We start from the raw sequence: 19287 nt of genomic DNA on the forward strand, positions 1-19287 counted from the left end.
ATTTCTTTTAAATTCTATCTTTGTTGAGTGTTTTATTTTTCTTTCTTTTAATTCTTTCTATTTAAGCTCAAATCAATCAATCATTCTTTTAATTGGGTTTAGTGCGATTTAATTAATTAAGCTGTTTTTATCAGTCCTTGTGGGTTCAACCTCATACTTGCATATCTCTATACTATTGTTGATTCATGCGCTTGCGAGTAATTTAATTTGTGATTTTTGGATACTCTTTTTTAGGTGTTCGAAAATCTACATCATAAGCCACATGTGCATAGCTTTGACAGGATTGAAGATAGGTTCGTAAGCCCTCATATATGTCTCATTGGTGCAATATGGATCCACATATACCTTAGCATCTTCCCTATTTCGAAAAATTGCAGCAACGACATGGTGACAAGGAATGCTAGTGAGATCCTATCTATTCCAGCACCATCTTCTTCTACTTAAGTCGACAACATATTGATCTCTATTGACTCCCTCACTTGGAACAAGCCATTTCCAAAGTACATTGACACATATTTCTTGGACAATGACTTGAACTTGTCAAGTTTATTCTGGGTTGTAGGACAAATTGGCTGCTCATGACCCCTCATAGAATCATTCTTAACTTGTAACCTCCTCATTGGGTACACCTAATCATTTCTAGTATGGTGAGGATGGGTTTATCCCTTGCTTGCAGAATCCAAGAATTAAAACATTCACAGAGGTTATTCAATAATATACACACTTAATCCTTATAGTAAATGTATGCCTAACCCATTTGTTTATGTCCATATTCATCAACCAATCATGTGCAGCTTCACCACTCTCTAATCCCTTCATCTTGTTCATCTCACACTCAAATTCAGCCACATTTGGTGCTCTGGCAGCATTCCATAACAAATCTTTCAAAACTTTTCCCTTATGCAATGTCTTGAAATTCCTATAAAGATGTCTGACACACCAACTATGTGCTGCTTTAGGCACAACAAATCAAATGCAGCATCTAATCCCTACAATATTAAGCTAAGAATATTAAGCTAAGCATATTAAACTAAGCATATTAAACCCTAAAGATTAAACTAAGAATATTAAACAACATTTTGTTGGTCTGAAATGAAAGTTCATCCATGTTCACTAACATGACCCAAATCCTCAATAAGCAATTGAAGGAACCAACACTATGTTACTTTAGTCTCCAACTTAGCCACAACATAAGGAATTGGGTACATATTGTCATTTGCATTAATACCCACTGCCACAAGTAATTGCCCTATCATACATTAATATAGTTAGTGTAACATAGATTCACATGCTTTGGATAAGAAATTGCCCTATGATAATGTAGTTATAATAAGAAAATCAGAAGGAGATTCATACCTTGGAATATGCCCTTCAAATGACACCCATAAACACCTATGATAGGTTTACATCCAGCTAGAAAGCCTTTTTTGCAGGCATCCAAACACACATAAAGCCTTTGGAAATAAAGGGCTTCAATTTTCATCATTATAGTGCTGCCCACATTGGTTTCCCTAACCTCTGCACAATACTCCCACAACTTAGAGTATTGTGAAGTATAAGTACCCCTAATGATTTCAACAGCCTTTTGCCTACCACATATTGTTGTGTCGGCTTTAGTTGCGCCAAAATCGATTCAGCTGCATCCTCAAACTTGTGATACTCGCTAGTGCACGAAATGTTGGGTAGTATAGCATATGTAAGTGCGAGGTCGATCCAACGAAGATTGATGATAGATTTATTCAATTCGATTCCTTGCACAGAACATAAATGGAAACAAGGTTTAAAGATGATATAGAAGAGCACAAGAATTGAAAACATAAAATTAAACAAAAGAATCAGACACTCACTTGGATGAATTGGATCTTTCTTTGGGTCCACACCTTTGGAACTCACCATGTTCGCTTCTTCACGACAGTCCCCGATAGCAACAGAGCCGAATCAAACACAACTCAAACCCCAAATATTCCAGAAATTGTACGCTTCTTACTTGCGAATTTGAATCGAACACTAAACCTCAAAATCGACCCGCCTTTTCCCCCAATCCCAGAACCCTAAAATTGTTTTCGGGAGAAATGCGCGAGAATCATGTTTTGTTTCAGGGGTTGAGGTGAAAGGGCAATAATACCCCTGCACGTACATACCGCATGCGTCTTAACTAATAGAATTCCCAATTGAATTTGATTTGTTAACAATGCAAAATGTGATGACCAAAATCGAAAAATTAAAAGTGCAGTGACAAAAATTAAAATCGGGCCAAACCCCAGTTTGAATGAAACAAAAAAAGTTGTTTAATCTCATAAATCATAATTGTCCACTAAGTATTGTTAAATTAATTTTAATATAATTAAAATTAATTATTTTTTTATAATAAAGTTATGAGAGGTAAATTTAATTTCATATTAAAAATATAAGCTAATAATGTTTTTAAACAAATTGGCGCATTTGATAAGGCCATATAGGCCGAGCCCATTGGCCCGCTCATAAGCTCAAAAATACTTAGTTTATTGAAGATAGAGACCTGGCCTGGCCTGTTTAACTCTTACAACTAAACAAACTTGCTTTTAGGTAGAGCTTGGGCCAACGCCTATTAGGGCCGGCCTAAATCACCCCGACCTATTTTACATGCCTACAACACCATTATCCAAAATATATATTTGTTTTAATTGTTGTTTTTCTTTGAATTCAAGTAATGATGAGACAAACCTAACAACAACAAAAAAAGAAATCAATGCACAACTAAAACCTAATATAACATGTGGGACCAAACCAAAACTGAATTAAACCAAATCAAACTGATTATTTATTTGTTTTGATTTTCAATTTTGGGGTAAAATGAACCGAATTGGACCGTGCCCACCCTACTTACTGACATGCAATGGCACGAGATGTAATTTATGCCAATTACGCATTCATCGTCTAGGACAGCCCACGGACTAGATTTATCTAGGGCCCAAAATGATAAGAAAGCCACGTACGACACGCGTAAGATGCTTGTATGCCAGATAACATGAAAGTTGACTAGGCATTCTAACCCGCAAGGAAAGTTATAAATGAAGTGTCCACAGAGTGCGCGCACACACAGCTAAGCCAAGGCCAAAACTTGCAAAAGCAAAGCCAGACAAGGCGGCACCCGAGCAAAAGCGGTAGAGAGGCCAAGCCAAAGAGGTAAGTAAAGCGCGTCATGGGAGTGGCACTTCTGTAATTACTTAAAAAGAAGAGGCCTATTATAATAAATTTTTTCTTATATGCACACATATATTCTGATTTGTCTGCCGTGCTGTGTATGATACTGAAAAGTTTGATGCAACAGAGAGTCTCCTTTCCCTCTCACCAAAGCTCTAAAGTCTGTAGACTCTTTGTATTTTATTTATCTTGGTGATTATAACGGTGGGCAAGTTTCTTTGAGGATCTGAGACCAGTCTTTATCTCATGGAGGATCGAAAGGAGGTGATTCTCTTCTTCTTCTTTTTCTTCTATTGGCTGTGGTTGGTTTGTTGTTTGGTTTCTGGGAAAAAAATAACTGAGGAAAAGTGAGGGAAGTGAGGGAAGTTTGGGTTGTTTTGGTTGCAAAAGGTGAAAGAAAGAAACCCAAGTTAGCAATTTTCTTTGAATTTTGTAAATGGTTCTGTTGGACTAAACAACAAGTGTGGAGTTCAAAATCTGTTCTGTAAATAGTATCTTTTGTTTTCCTGCGTTTTCTGGGTAACCAAACGGAACTTAAACATTTTTTTTGGAAAGGTGGGGGAGGGGGGTTGTGAACTCTGTTTAATTTGTTCATTGGCTTGAAATTCCATAGAAAATTAGATCTATTGTTAGGATTTTATTGGTCAAGTTTCCATCTGTTTCTTTCTCTTAATTCCAGTTTGAAAACTTAAAGCAGCTTTTTTTGCTGTTGAGTCTTTGACCTTTGCTGAGACATCCACAGAAGCAATGACTACCGTTTTCAAAGCTTGTAAACAGTCAAAGTTGTCTCCTTTTTTATATAATTGGAGGGTTTTGAATTTCAATGTTTGTCACAATCAGCTTAGAATCTTTTAAATACAATTCAACTATGTGATTTGTCATTTTGAAAGAACAGAATGAAATACAGGGATTGAGTTTTTCAAAGCTTGAATCTTAAAACTGGTTATACCAACCATGTTACTTTCTTTCTTTAGTCTTTACTACATGAACCAAAGTCCGTGTCTTGGCTGGCCTATGACTCTGTCCCAGTTGGTCTTCCACAACAGTGTTGTGAAATTCTTTATTAAAATCACTTCAATGAATTTGGAGGAATGTTTATTTCATTAAAATCACAATTGAATACACTCCCGAAATGGCTAGTTAATGAGTGTTTATTTCATACCTCTTCATTATAACTTGGGTTTGAACGTACAGATTATTTAATCCTATCCATGTAGGTTGCCATTTATTGATTGAGTGCTTTCTTTCCGTGTTTCCTTAACCCACAGATTTTTTTTTATTTTTTGGATAGAAATGATATTCTACTAAAATCTAATCTAAATTACAGGGGAGTGAGATTCATACTCGACTAAACCCATATATGCTCCTTAACCTACATATTATTTAATAGTCTTTCGGTCCTTTGAAATAGGTTGTTTTCTCTCATCTCTAATAGATGGATGGTAAAAATTGTTGCCAATGTATGTGGGTCTAAATTCTTTTGTTCTATGGTTAATATTTAAGTTCATTGAAGATGGAGAGAAGCAATTTTCAATTGGCAATGTTGATTCCTTTATTGCAACTAATTACATTTTATTTATTTATTGCTACTTTGCTTCATGCAGAAAAATGCCCCATGGTTATCAGTGCCCCAATTTGGGGACTGGGATCAGAAGGGCCAAGTCCCAGACTACTCTCTTGATTTCTCAAAAATAAGGGAAATGAGGAAGCAAAACAAGAGAGATGTGTCCAGAGCCAGTCTTGGAAATGAAGAAGAACTCATTGCCACAAACACAGCTAATGTGGAACCTCCCCACAATGACCACCACCCCCATTACCATCAGAGGCACCACTCTCCAACTGTAAGAGATTCCTTTTATGGCCTTTCTTTTCAGTTCTTATTTTGGTATTTAAATGTGATAAAATGGCATTATGATACAACTATACAAGTGGTAGTTGGTCTAGTTATAAATGAAGAGAGAGTAGGCTTATGACCAATATTTATGGTAGAGGCATGCGTGTGGTAGCACTGTTGGGATGGTGGGGATTGGGAAATCGACCACCCTTTATTAAAGCAGCTGAGTAGGCAGCAACCATCTATTATAGTACTAATTACATTTACATATTCAATTCTTTTAAGCAAGTTAAGGGACACTTCATGCACTTGTATTAGGATATCTTTTAATAGAATTCAATAAGCTTATTGGGTTACAGGTAGGTTGACCATTGTTCAGTCTGTTTTCATGAAGAATTTTTTACTTTGTGGTTATTATATTAAAGTAGAAACTAGAGAAAGTAATAATATTGTAAAGGTCACTCAGAGCATAAACCATCTAATTTGGTCAAAGATGTTTATAGGCCTTTGTGCTAAGTACTGTTTCCTCAGTTGAAAATTTCATAATCACTTTAAAAAATAGTTTATCAGACTTCATCCAAAATTTAATACTTGAAAGATTTTTTGCCCCATGAGGATTACTTAGGGAAGGATCACTTTTTTTTTTCATTCCTCGGGGTTTAAATAAAGGATACAAATCATCTAGTTCAGGGATCAGCTAAGCCTATTGACCAAATCCTTAATGAAAAATGCAAAATGTCTTTTTGGGTCTGAGAAAGTCACATAGGAAAGTCTATTTTTTTATTTTTTTATATTATATATACAGAAAAATCCTGGGGAAAACCCATTATGGTGATTATCTTTGAGCTGTGTCCTCTTCACTGTTCATTGATAAAAACAATTCACATAGTTGCACATATAGAAATAAATTAGAATGTTTTTATGAATTTATTAAGGTTACATTTAATTTTAAAAGTGGTTCCACATGCATGAGATGTCCAGGCCATTAAAATAATCTGTTGTGTTTAATTAAACTATAAAAAAGAAAAAGATATCCTCTGTATGCTGGAATAAGAATTTAATGAGTGATCCTAGATATTACACGCAAGTCCAAATGGTGCACATGCACCGGCTGTTTTAGGCCATATAATTTAATATTGGTCGATAATTGTATTGACTCTGGATTTATCTGTCAATTTGAGAAGATGTCATTTGTTTGTGTGTGTTTGGAAGAGGGTGGGGGAAAGCACAAGATATATACATGATCTATTTGCTTTTTCTCCCAGCGGTTTACATATATTTTATGTAGTCATCAACCCACAAGAAATAGAAAGGAATCATTTTAATGATGTTTCTTATGGCATTTATGTAATAAGTAGTTTGATTGTTCCTAATCATGTCATTTGGACCGTTTTTCCTATGAAAAAACATAGTGATTAGTTGTCTAAATAATTATGGATTACTTTTATATAAGAAAGGGCCCTACGATGGTGAAAGGGTTTGACTCAGCTACATGATCATGAACTGCCCTTTTCATATACTTTAATCTTCAATTTGGTTTTGTTAACAAGATCGTATTATTTATTTTTTGTTGGTTTTTTGTTTGTTTTCGAAACAGACTCGAAGGAGCATCTTCCGCTACTTCAACTGTTGTGCGAGAGCCTGATGAGCAAGTAGACTGTGTGTTGAGGAGATTAACTTACCTCCTTGGCCTTGTTATGTGTTTCATGTTGTCTACTTTGAGAATGGGTGTTATTTTTCCTAACCCCACCCCCTCATTTGTTATGTGTTGTTGGATTTGGTGATTAGTGGTGTTTCTGATTTTTCTTTGCTCATGTTTCTGCTCTCTACATCATGTAATGCTGCCTTGGCCTCTTAACAAAACCTTGCATGTATGTATGATGCAAGATGCCTTGGTGCTTCTCCCTCTATAGTCTTTATACTTTGTATAAATTGTCACCCTGAAAAATTTATTTCATATTAGTAGAAATAGAAGTTGTTAAAGAGTTTCAAAGTTAGCTTAAAGATTGGTTTAATCTGAACAGAGATAAATGATGTCAAGAAACTATGACCATCTTTGGGTTAATTTGGAGAGATAATGTTCATTTACCATCATGAGTTAACCATGCCCAATATTTTCTACCAAGGGAAAAAACCATCATAAAAGTTTCAACTTCACAATCAATCCGACTAATATATCTATGAATTTTGGAGAGAAGGAAAAGGGAAGAGAGACATAAGGTATGGGTTACGTTTTCTTGCAAATTTCATCCAAGAAGTGGATAATGCTTATTTCTAAGACCATCGCCAATTCCAAGGTCATTTCAAACGTAAAAGATGCCAAGGGGCTGCACCAGACTGTCAATTACAATTTTAATTCGCAGAAGAAGATATGGTCGTTTGAATTAGAAAAGACCAAATCGCAAATTACATAGAACAGAGAAAAAGTCCCAAATTAAATGCACCAAGAGATGAAGAAGATTGAGCAGTAGATGCGAAGAAGAAAGCGAGATAGGGATACGTAATCAAGAAAAGGTCGTGCAGAGAAGAAAGAAGACACGATAAAGCTGGAAGACAAAGCGTGTATCCCTTTTTTACAAAAACAAAATAAAGGAGTATGTGAGTAACTCAAGGAGTACGAGGGAGGGATAAGATTATTAATTCTGAGTGTCGTTAGATTCATCTAAGGGCCGTTATTAAAGAGGACCTTACATGACCTCATTTTTAGGACTTAGGTGAGTATCCTCTACACACACGGTTCCATGCATACTAGAGGCCTTTTATAATCTCGTGCGCTACATGCTACTTAAAGCTTTTTATTTTTATCTTTTTTTGCAATTGTATTTCTCTAGATGCCCCTATGTTGCATATTTTTCTAGAAGCGCGTTTAAAAAAGATGTATAAAAAAAAAATATGCGACATTAATCACATGCATGTCATTCAAATAAGAAACTATTGATATGGGATTTAGAGAAATACAATTGCAAAAAGAAAAGATTTTTTTTTTTTTCATAAAAAGGGGCTTCTTAAGTCGCGCATGATTAAAAAATGCCTCTCGCACGTACGGAAGTAGCTAGTCTAATTATACAATCGCAAAACTCAAAACTTATGCTAGATATCGGCCTTTAAATGTGACATGTTTCAACCAATTTATATGTTGTGTCGTGTGTATCTAGAGGTGTCAAAAAGATCGAACCGGTCCAAGCATGACCCGTTTAAGTAAGGCTCAACACCGCCCGTATCTTTGGGCGGATTGAGATGAGGTAATTAGGCCAAATGAGGGCTGTGCTTGCACGTTTAAAGCCCATTTATTAAATTATATATTTTTAATATAAATAATACGATATTATTACATTTATATCTTAAATTCAAGTTTATTTCTTTTCTCGATTTAATTTCTTTATATATAAAATAATGTTTGTTTTCATGTTTCAATTTTTAAAATCCAAACAATAATCTAGTCATTTTCTTTTTAAATGTACTTTAAATAAAATTATTGACCTTTTTTTCAAGAAATAATAAATCTTGTTTGTATATACATAATTGTAAAAAAGATTTAAATGAAGTTGTAAAAAACTTACAAAAAAGAAAAAGAAAAGAGAAGACAATACATAAGTCTAATTTGACGTGGGCCCATTTTGGCCTGTTTAGTGGCCCGGCACAAGCACGGTCCTAGCCGTGGACTCGGGCTAGGATTGATGATTTTCATAATTGAACGGACCCGGCACGACCCGTTTATTAAATGAGCCGACCCGGCATGTGTTTGACACTTCTGTGTATCCCACCACCCAAACCACTATTTGTAAATTGTTTTTTTTTTCATTTTTGTCAGAACTATTTTGTAAATTATTTGTAAAGCCTTTTTATTGTTTTCTTTTATATCTCTCCGAATATTAAGAATGATTGGTTTTTTTTTTCTTCTTCTTTTATTCATATTTGAACACTTGATGAGTGTAAATGATTACATTTATCAATATTATGAAATATTTCATATTCACAAACTTTTTTGTTGTTGTCTGTAATTGTATTGAAAAGAACTTATTAAAATTCGAGCAAGTACACGTTTGCTTGTGTTGGTTTTCTGCGCTTAAAGTTCATTCTGGGCGTCTGCTTGGGTTGAGGCATGTCTGTTTGTGTACACGTTTTATCAATTCAAAGAGTACCAAAAACAGAAAAGATGAAAATATTAGGAGTTTTTCTTTGTAAACCAACCGGGAAAAGGAAATCAAGTGAAATCCAAGTAGGAGGAGGATTTACTACATATATCAATCAATTTGAGGTTTCTTTTATTTCTCTTCTTGTCAAGTATACAAGAATGATTACTGATAGTCTCTCTAACTTGTCAATTGTGTCCTCGTCCTAGTCGGGTGCTGCTGCCTAACCACGAATTGTGAAAAGAGTCATAATATTACGTTCTACGTTTATTCGTGACTATTAATGTTGCTTAGTTACTAGAAATAGCTATAATGAAATGAGTTATAACATTACGTTCTACGTATATCCGTGACTATTAGTGGTGTTTATGTACCAGAAATAGGGTGATAAACACCAATTACAAATAGATAGGAACACTAGATAAGTCTACTATATTAGTTAATAGTAGTGTTCTTTCATCATATAAACTGTGAAAAGAGCAAAAAATATGTAATCTAAAATTGAAGATGAGGTTGTTTGAGTTAGAGAAGACCAATTTGCAAATTACATAGAATATAGAAAAGCCCCAACTTAAATGCACCAAGAGATGAAGAAGATTGCAGTAGATGTGAAGAAGAAAGCGAGATAGGGATACGTAATCAAGAAAAGGTTGTGCAGAGAAGCCGGAAGATGAAGCGCGTATCCCTTTCTTTCTTTCTTTTTTATTTTTTATTTTTTTTATTTTTATAAACAAAATAAATGGGCATTTGAGTAAGACAAGGAGTATGAGGGAGGGATAAAATTATTAATTATGAGTGTCGTTAGATTAATCTAAGGGTCGTTATTAAAGAGGACCTTACAGGACCCCATTTTTACCACCTTAGGTGAGAGGGACTGCAGTTTCTACACTGTGCATCTGTCTCCCTCCCTTCTTGGGCCATACTTAGGTATAAATGGTTGAACTAGTTGATGACCATAGCTAATTCTAGTTTTGGATTAGAATAAGATAAGTCTTAGTAAGTTGATCATTGAACCAATTATTTTCGCTTGGGACTGTAAAATTTGACATTGTATGAAAAACAGCTGAATAGACACATTTGGAAAGTAATATTGAAAATTTGGATATTATAAAGGAGTCTTTTATCAAAAAATGTATCCAAAGTTCACTGAAAAAAAAATGACGATAATTGATAGTTTCGTAAACCTCAAGAAAATTTGACTTTGTATGAAAACAGCTGAATGTACACATTTGGAAAGTAATATTGAAAATTTGGATATTATAAAGGGGTCTTTTATCACAAAATGTATTTGAAGTTCACTGAAAAATAAATGACGATAATTGATAGTTTCGTAAACCTCATGACGTATAACAAATGATGCAACTATGTATTCTGGACGAACCTCTGATGGTGAAAATTCATGTTTTTAACTCAATCCGATAACGTTTGTTACCACTTCAAGTGATAATTAAGCTGTAATATAGACAATTTCATAAAGAAATCCAAAATGCAAAGGATATCAACTATTGGATGGATTTGTTGTCGAATCATTATTTCTTATTATTTTAAGTCCATTGATCTTCTGCCACGTAAATATCCTTGTTCTTTTTTTTTTTTTTTGGGTTCTGACTCAGCTTGGTGTGTTGAAATGCTTTTTCCCATTTTTAATATTTCGTTCCCTTTGTGCCCCTGGAATAGGGCTAAGTAAGAAATCGGAATTAGATAAACTTGATCCCCTAGTTGATTCAATTCTATCAATTCGTAGTTTTTAGGGTATTGCATTACTCATTTTCAGGTGGAATATACATATTTTTTATTTATTCTGTGTTAGTAAAGAGCCCTGACTCAGCTTGGTGTATTGAACTACTATTTCCCTTATGTAATTTTTCGATCCCTTTGTGCCCCTGGAATAGGGTAAGTAAGAAATCGGAATTGAATCAACTTAATCCCCTAATTGATTCAATTCTTAGTTTTGAGGGTATTGCATTACTGATTTTTAGGTGGAACCTACAAATTTTTGATTCTTTGTGTTAGTAAAGAGGAACTGGAATAATTCCCTTGTCGTATCCATCCTGATAAGTAAACATGCCATTCAAAAATTAAGTTTACGCAGTAGTAGCATCCACAATTAGTACAAGGACATGAAAAGTTAGATTTTGGATTATAACTTCAATATGCAAGTGCGAATTTAAATTCCAAGTTCTGCAGATTTCAATGCCTTACCATTAGTTCCTTCGATATATGCGACCACTCAATTCGGTAACAGATGACATTACTAATACAAACTAAACAAATGTTGAGATGACCAAAAATTAGCTTTCCCAAAAAAAGGTGCCCTATGATGTTTAAATATCAAGCTGCCTCAAGTTCTGCCTACCCTTAAAACACCTATGAAAGCTGGACAACAGAGAAAAAGTGCTGTATGGACTACAAAGTACAGACAACTGAGAGCTGGGGGAGAAAAGCCTTATCTCGAAAGCTTTAGTCTTGTAAATGACATCCTGATGCTAGCTAAGGTTACAAGGATTTCTGACTTCCCACCAAATCACACCTTTTTGATAATCTGAACAACATCTTCATCTTCGAGGAGATGCTCCTGTTGTGTCAAAGTAACAAACATGCAACTTAATTAACAAATCGAACGTTCGTCAATAAGTCACAAATCAAGCAGTAGCAAATGGAAGATACAAGCATGCTGAACAGAGATTAAAAATCAACCTTGCCAACTCTTTGGGGCTTGTGTTTCGCGCTTGACCCCCAAACCAGAGCACTGCAACAGAACCTCAAAGTTAACTTTCATGAACAACGATGGGGAAACAAGCTCAAAAGAAACAATGAGGCGTACAACAGTGCTTCAGAACAAGTCTCAAGTACAGAAATCACATGGTATTTATACGTAATCTGGTCCACACAAAAGTTGAAGCCTATATCCACTTTAAAGCTCTACTTTTCCACAGATGTTAAGACAAGTGCATCAAGTACCTTTTTCTGTTGTCGGACTACATGTTATCATTTCCAAACCAAAAAAATAATAACAATAAGAAAATTTAGGAGAGGTACTTACTACTTAAATTGTTTAATAAAATCTTTATGAATCCGTTCACAGAAATCCTCAACCGTTCTTGTCTTAGACGACAGAATCACAGGATCTTCATAGTCTGGATTCATCCCTTTAGGTTTTGTATATATGCGAGTTAAATTAAGATACTCCCATATTTTCTCCAGCAAACCATCGAGATTCCATTCCAGGTGAGCACTGCAGATCAGTCATGGAAAATTACACGATTAAAGTTTAAAAACTACCACACAGTAATTTCAGAAATGTGAACCAACCAAACAACACCAGAAAATGGTGAAAAGTTACGAGAAACAAACAGCAGCAATATAGTAACAAACAATGCCGAGGAAAAACAAATCCAAAGAATGACGCATAGGTACTACACAATCCAAGTCCAATTGGATCAATGACTACAAGCTGTATGCTATTGATTTGAATTTGTAAAATACCTAATACCTTATTCCTTATGTCATGCTTTGTACAACTGCATAATGTTTGAACACTAAGCCTAATGCTTAATTAATCTTATATTGAAAACTACAACGCTTCTTAATTTGTAGATACTTTAAATACATTGTTTTTTCTGGAAAATTATAATATTTAATGCATTGTTGAAAATGTCCACTGGCAGTAATGTTTTGGCACTAGTCGAATTCCTCTAACAGGCTTTTAATATTTTTAATTAGAGTTTCCAACATGTTATATCTCAATCATAATACAGAGGTTCAAGCTCTTGAAGGGGAGATAGATAGAACATCCAAAAATTCCAAATACTCCTACAAAGATGTTGCAACAATAATCTGCTATGAAATTATAATTTCGGTCATAAATAAAAATTACCTGACTGGACAGTAGTGAGGAAGTTTATCCAAAATCTCAAGCTCTTCAAGTGTAATCTGATCAATCTTGTTCACAACATAGATGCAAGGCATATATATCCTACTGCCTTCAATTACATCTATGAGGTCATCAGCAGTTGCATCAAACCTAAGAGTGATATCAGCATTGTGAATTCTGTATTCGCTACATATTGCCTTCACAGTATCAAGATCCAGATGTGTGTTGGTAACTGTTGACGTGAAATTAATCCCACCCTTATCTTTCTTCCTGAAGGTCAGGTTAGGTGGTTCCTTGTTTAACCTGCTCAGAGTAAGCATGTATCCATTATAAGAAGTACAAACTATCTAGGACGAGAATGTACAAGTAATGTCTCCAGATAGTGTGTGACGAAGATTACATACATATAAATCTAGATGCACACACATACTGTGTGTGTACTAAAAATAAATTGTAACAAGTATGGAACAAGGTGTTTACTGCAAAAGAATAAAGGTAATTGAGATATTCCATATTTGGCAATAACAGAAAGCTGAACAGCTTCCACTGTTTACCAAAAAAGAAAAGCACAGTGTACATTACTAAACCATTTGAAGAGATCTGAGTTTCAAATCCAGACAGGTCTGTACCAGCTAATTCAACACTACATCATCCACACGAAATGTGCACCCTAGGATGTAGTTCCCAGGAAGATTTCATACAAGAAATTATAAAATATATATACAACACACACACATATATTGGTCAACCAATATTTCAAACTTGAAAAAAAAATTTATATGATGTAAATGAAATGTACAGGTACAACCAACATAAAAGATCATTCGATCATCTGATGTTTCATATGGCATGATAGCATTGACCAATGCATTAGATCTGATAAATCATATAACACACAGTTAACACTATAACAACAAAATAACAAACATATGCAGACCAGATACAGAGTTAACCGCATAGATTACCTTATGCCAAATCCCTCAAGCTCTTTCTCAATTAGACGCTTGTGAGTTATTGGCTTTATTGCATCAAGAACAATTAAAATGCAATTGCATGTCCTAGCAGTGCTGATAACCTGGATGACATGAAAGTTCAATAAGCTGAAACGCAAACCCAGAAAGGAAAAAGCACAGAGACAAACCCAGGAAGGAAAAAACAACTCATTTTCTGTATTCCAAACAATCTCTGCCATATCTCAAGCCTTGATTGGTATAACACATCACACAAATTATATCAATACCATTCATAACCAAAAGGGAAAAATATCTCAAGCGTCCTTTACAACTGGAAAAGGTGCAAAATATACAAGGTCGGTCTTTTGCAAAAGTATGTTATAAAATGTCTTTATAAACTTCCATGACCAAAACCATTGGAATAGTTGGCAATATGTAAGGAGACAATACCGGTCATTTGTTTATTCAGCAACTGTTTGGTCTATCCATCTAACCACATACAGTATTAAAAAAATTGCATAGAAAACTGAGCCGCTGAGGGTATAGGAGCATCTATACATTATCAAACACTCGTTCAGGTCCTTGCCCAGCAGCCTGTATAATATAACCTAATTTTCATGGACTTGGCGGGGTATTGACACGTCTGAGCATTATACGACGACATGCTTGCCCAGTTTTATGTTCAGCTGCAAGCATGTCAAAAACATGACCTCTACGTAGACCTATAGTTTAACTCAAGACAGTGAGTAGTAACATTCTGCAGGACCTAAGAGAAGATATGCAGGGGATTGTAAATTCCCTTTCTCTAACATGTTTGCCACATTCATGTCCAGTAGTAAGCATGTCAAACAAACATGCCACTGTGATGGTGTAAAATACCTGTCTTGCACAAGAGTTATTGCCCATTTAAACATGAAAAAAAATCTCGAAAAGATAATGCTGGAGAATCTGCACATCCTATCAGATAAGCATGTAACTTGTAAAATCTATTTTCTAGCCAAATATAAAATTTCATTGACCAACCATGAAGTTTATAAAAGGCTCCTAATTGGAGAAATCAAATTGAATATGTAATTTGGATATGAGATCATTGCTTGGAAAAAGGACTGATGGAACAGAAAGAGAACAGGAAACTGAAAAGTGAGAGGGGAGAGGGGAGAGGTAGAGGAGAGAGAGGTGAGAGAAGTTAGGGAGGGATGAAGGAAAATACAAAAGATGCTGTTTAAGATATAATTAAAAACTACATACAGTTATAAGGGTTCTAGTTTTAATTTTTAGTTTAAAATCTTTCAAACTTCGTCACCACTCTCATCTCTCTTCTCTTTTCTCATTTCACTCTTGATTGTTAAAAAAAGAAAAAAAGAGAGAGAGAAACATTATCAAATTGGTGGTGAGATTTAAGAGCAGAATGCAGATATTAAAAACAAAAATGAGTATAAGAAATAAGTGAATTGAAATAAATCCTCAGCATGCTAGGGTAGCACAATGTGGAACAAATATCACACATTACCTGTCTTCCTCTACCTTTTCCATCCTTAGCACCCTCAATAATTCCAGGTAGATCTAACAACTGCAAATTAAAGTATGAAATTCAAAAGTTAAAGAATCAAAACTGACAATAAGGGAAACAAATGAACCAGTCTCGACAAGTGAAAATTTGGTATCATGTTTTGGAAGCACATCTTCCATAAAATCCAGTACAGCCATTTCGAATAAAACTAAAATATTAAGGCCATGTTTTGACACAGCACACATAGTTACCCTAATTTATATAAGTATCCCTCCATCTCATGCATAAGTTCAAAATGGTGGCTACCAACCTATAATGGTGAAAAATGATGTAAGGCACTCAAATCATAAAGCATATAATATGATGAAAATGACTTCCCGAAGGAAAATATGATAAAAAGAATAATTAAAAGAAGAAAAAGGTAAAAATGCATCATGGAAGGATTTTACCATGAATCCATCGTTGATTCTATAATGACTTATTACCACCACATTAATCTACATAAACAGCATTAACTTAATTAAGGAGTCCAGGAAATAAAGGTGGAAAAGGGAGAAAAGGCGGGGGTGCAGCAGGTTGGGGATTGATTCAGCAACTGGTCTTTTATCTTTACTTTTACCTAAGATGATGGTTCACCATTCATGAAACCTTTGCTGTACTTATCTACTTTTTAGAAAAATACAAATACAAAGTTTAAACACATTGAAAACATGCACATTTTATTTTTAATTGTCAAATCTCTATCAACATTACACATCCAAAAAAAGAATAGAACTGACAAAAAGACAAAAAAAAGTGGAAGTTGATGACTGTGAGACAATAAAAAATTGTACTATATTATTATATCCACACACGCATGCTTAGATGTATGAATTAACATATGCATGTATACACACAGCCACATTGAGATAAGAGAATTTGGTTTCTCCTTCTAAAGTATAAGCTAAATGTAACAGAGATAACAATACTGCAAATTATACTACCTGAATTTTTGCACCTCGATACACGATCACACCTGGGATGCAAGTCAAGGTCGTGAATTCATAGGAAGCAACCTGTAAACAAAAACATTACATGGTCTTCAGAATATCAGGGATTTTCTTAAAATCCTAGTTGGCAACCCACAATTATTGCATGGCTGCACAATGAAGGAAGGAATAACAATAATAACATTCAGGTTTCACAAAGTAAACAAGCATTTAGGTTTTATCACATATGTAGATATCAGACACAAACACAGGAATGCCTAACACCCAAAACCCCAACATTTTAAAGCAGAAGGTTATAAATGAAACCAAATTACAAAGTATTTCTACACATAGTTCTAATCCGCTGATCCTAAATTACATTTGCTGAGAGTTTCTATGCAATAGCATCCTTAAAAGACATAAGACAATGATAAAAAAAAAAAAAACATTGATTGAGGATCTCTAAATAGGGAGACCAGGCAATGAATCCCAGTAGATTGCACAGAAAATTAGAAATTTAATTTTGACCCAATATTATAGACGTGTCAACAGATTAAACATCATAAGTAATCTCAATCAAAATCTATATGCTTCCATGCCTAACATACTTCGACAAATAATTCTTTTTCTCAAAAAAATTTATTTGCCTCATACAGATTTTGCGTAGATTGAGATTAATCAACAGTTCTCTACCTCTGAGAAGGTCCCTGTTAATTTGTTCAGCAGTGTAGATTTCCCAACTGAAGGGAAACCCACCAAACCAACTCTTGCATCTCCGCTTTTAGTAACATCAAAACCTTCACCCGCACCACCACCACCTTTTGATGGAGGCTCAAGTAGGTCTCTCCTGAGCTTTGCAAGTTTAGCCTAGCAACAAATGACCAAATTACATCTGGATCAGTTCTGTCAAATGATGAAATCATAAACAGCAATTTAATGTCAAATATTACAACGAACAAGAATATTTACCTTCAGCAAGCCCAAGTGATGGGCAGTAGCCTTGTTCTTTTGAGTCCTAGCCATCTGCAAGTAATAAGAAAAAAACAAAGAACTATTAATATCCAAGTCAATAAAGGAATATGCAATATCCAGAAGCAGCACCTCCAAAACAGTAACTGCATTTCAAACAGTTGATTGAGAAGTAATAAATCAAAAGCACCAAAACCTGGACCTACAGCTATTCAATAAAATCAAACTTGGACTGTTAATCATGTAGTTTTAAAAATACACAAGAAAGAAGAAAAACAGAATCAAAGATATGAAATTTTGTTTCCTAAAACTGTTATCTTCAAAACAAACAATCAGCAGAGAGCCCTCAATTTAACTTCAGTCTAAAAATCTTGGAAATCCATTAAAAGAACCAAAAGCCAAACTCAAAATTTCAATCTTTTGTTCTTGTATTTTCCTTGATTGGAGTTGAGTGGACATAGACAGTTTCTAACTGTTGGAAATTAACAAATCTAAAAGACCCTAAGAATAATGACAAAAAATATGCTTCCCCTTCTATTTACATATTGTTCGAATTTTTTTTTCTTAGCTATTAAAGCCCTAAGCATCAAAGAAATGATAAGGCTAAATTTTTTTACGCTTCCCCTCACTTATAAAGAATGTTCTAGGGTTTTTCATTCGCAGAAAAAGTACAACAGAGATTGCAGTACAGGCAAATACCTCATCTTCGATGTCCTTAATTTTCTGCATCAAAGTCGCCATTGCTGAAGCACTTGAAGCACACTAGCTCGGAGAGGGCGTGGGAGAGATAGAATGGAGATGTACGGAAGGGCCTGTGATCGGGCTCGGAATGATTCTGCTGAAGTGTTTTCTGACTGGTAGAGCAAGGAGAAGAATTGGAAGGTACCAGAAGCAAGTGGGGGTAGGGTAAAGTCTATTTGAAGTTTTGAACCCATTTATTTCATAAACATACCCACTCAATTTTACTTCTTATCAGAATTACAAATTTATCCCTTATCCTGTCTATAAAAAAAATATTTATTTATCCCTTGTCAATTAATTTTTAGACTTTTTCAGATTTCTCTTCAATTAAAAACAATAATAATAATTTGCCCCTTCGATGTAGGATCAACTTTTTGTTTGAATGTAATTAAGCCAATTATCCAAAGTAGTGTGTTTGCACTTTTACACTCGGATTCAATACCCTTCTTAGTTTTTTTTTTTTTTAGTAAAAAAAGAAACATTACAAAGAAGATCTTTACAAAATGAAAAATTCTCAAACCATACACACGTGGTTGAAGAAATATGACCGCATTTAGGCCCCGTTTAGTTCACGGAATGAATTTGAGGGGAAATTATTTCCCATGTCGTTTCCCAAGGAATGAGAATGAAAGATTCATTTCTCACGTTTGGTAATGTCGGGAAAGTAACCGGAAGATTTCACTTTGTTTCATTTCCCATGTTTGTTTTGAGTAGAAATAGAAAACAAAATTTGCATAATTTTTCAATTATACCCATATTAAATCAAATAAAAAAAGAATGCATTTAATGATACGCTGTAATTATAAATTGTTCATAAGGACAAAATAGTCATGAAAATTGTGCATTGAATGTTGGCTCATTTTCTCAAATTTTCCCATGAGGAGGGAAAACAAAACCCAAGTTAAGAAGAAGGCTTCACTTTTCCTCCTACTTTCCCATGTGCCAGGCAACCATTTCCTATGCCTGGACTTACCAAACATGAGAAAACAATTGAATTCTCATTCCCAAACCTCCTTTCCCATGAACCAAATGGGGCCTTAGCTTGATTAGATTCCAAATAAGTATTTCTGTGTATTGAATTCCCAATTAGTATCGAAATTCAATCAAAACCCTTAAACAGCT

At 34.6% G+C, this 19287-nt stretch overlaps 2 protein-coding genes across 4 annotated transcripts; one reads left to right on the forward strand and one right to left on the reverse strand.

Moving 5' to 3' along the window:
• The first annotated feature begins 3056 nt into the window (after positions 1–3056).
• LOC117630967 lies at positions 3057–7014 on the forward strand. 3 transcript variants are annotated; one of them, XM_034363852.1, is made up of 4 exons: positions 3057–3165; positions 3311–3447; positions 4788–5024; positions 6615–7014. In XM_034363852.1, exons 2-4 carry the CDS (start codon positions 3430–3432, stop codon positions 6660–6662), a joined length of 303 nt encoding a protein of 100 aa, XP_034219743.1. In that variant the 5' UTR covers positions 3057–3165; positions 3311–3429; the 3' UTR covers positions 6663–7014. The 3 variants fall into 3 exon arrangements, with proteins under 3 accessions (XP_034219743.1, XP_034219744.1, XP_034219742.1); XM_034363853.1 differs by having other exon boundaries at positions 3072–3165; positions 3298–3447; XM_034363851.1 differs by lacking the exon at positions 3057–3165 and having other exon boundaries at positions 3183–3447.
• Positions 7015–11302: 4288 nt separating this feature from the next.
• Positions 11303–18339, reverse strand: LOC117632608 (developmentally-regulated G-protein 3). Its single transcript, XM_034366138.1, has 10 exons — positions 18124–18339; positions 17425–17478; positions 17149–17322; positions 16471–16542; positions 15488–15547; positions 13990–14099; positions 13028–13327; positions 12194–12385; positions 11848–11899; positions 11303–11725 (listed from the first exon to the last, which is right to left on the reverse strand). The coding sequence occupies exons 1-10, from the start codon at positions 18163–18165 to the stop codon at positions 11675–11677; spliced, it is 1107 nt and encodes a 368-aa protein (XP_034222029.1). The 5' UTR covers positions 18166–18339; the 3' UTR covers positions 11303–11674.
• Between the last annotated feature and the right edge of the window lie 948 nt (positions 18340–19287).

The sequence above is a fragment of the Prunus dulcis genome, chromosome 6 (assembly GCF_902201215.1).
Source record: "Prunus dulcis chromosome 6, ALMONDv2, whole genome shotgun sequence".
NCBI classification, from domain to species: Eukaryota; Viridiplantae; Streptophyta; class Magnoliopsida; order Rosales; family Rosaceae; genus Prunus; species Prunus dulcis.

Excerpts from the sequence above, each read along its gene's own strand:
- LOC117630967 (XM_034363852.1), top strand. Across the intron at positions 5,025-6,614 it reads AGAGGCACCACTCTCCAACT|ACTCGAAGGAGCATCTTCCG; the intron begins GTAAGAGATTCC and ends TTTTCGAAACAG.
- LOC117632608 (XM_034366138.1), bottom strand. The coding sequence starts at position 18,165 with ATGGCGACTTTGATGCAGAAAATTAAGGACATCGAAGATGAG. Across the intron at positions 14,100-15,487 it reads GAAAAGGTAGAGGAAGACAG|GTTATCAGCACTGCTAGGAC; the intron begins GTAATGTGTGAT and ends CATGTCATCCAG. Across the intron at positions 12,386-13,027 it reads CCTCACTACTGTCCAGTCAG|TGCTCACCTGGAATGGAATC; the intron begins GTAATTTTTATT and ends ACTGATCTGCAG.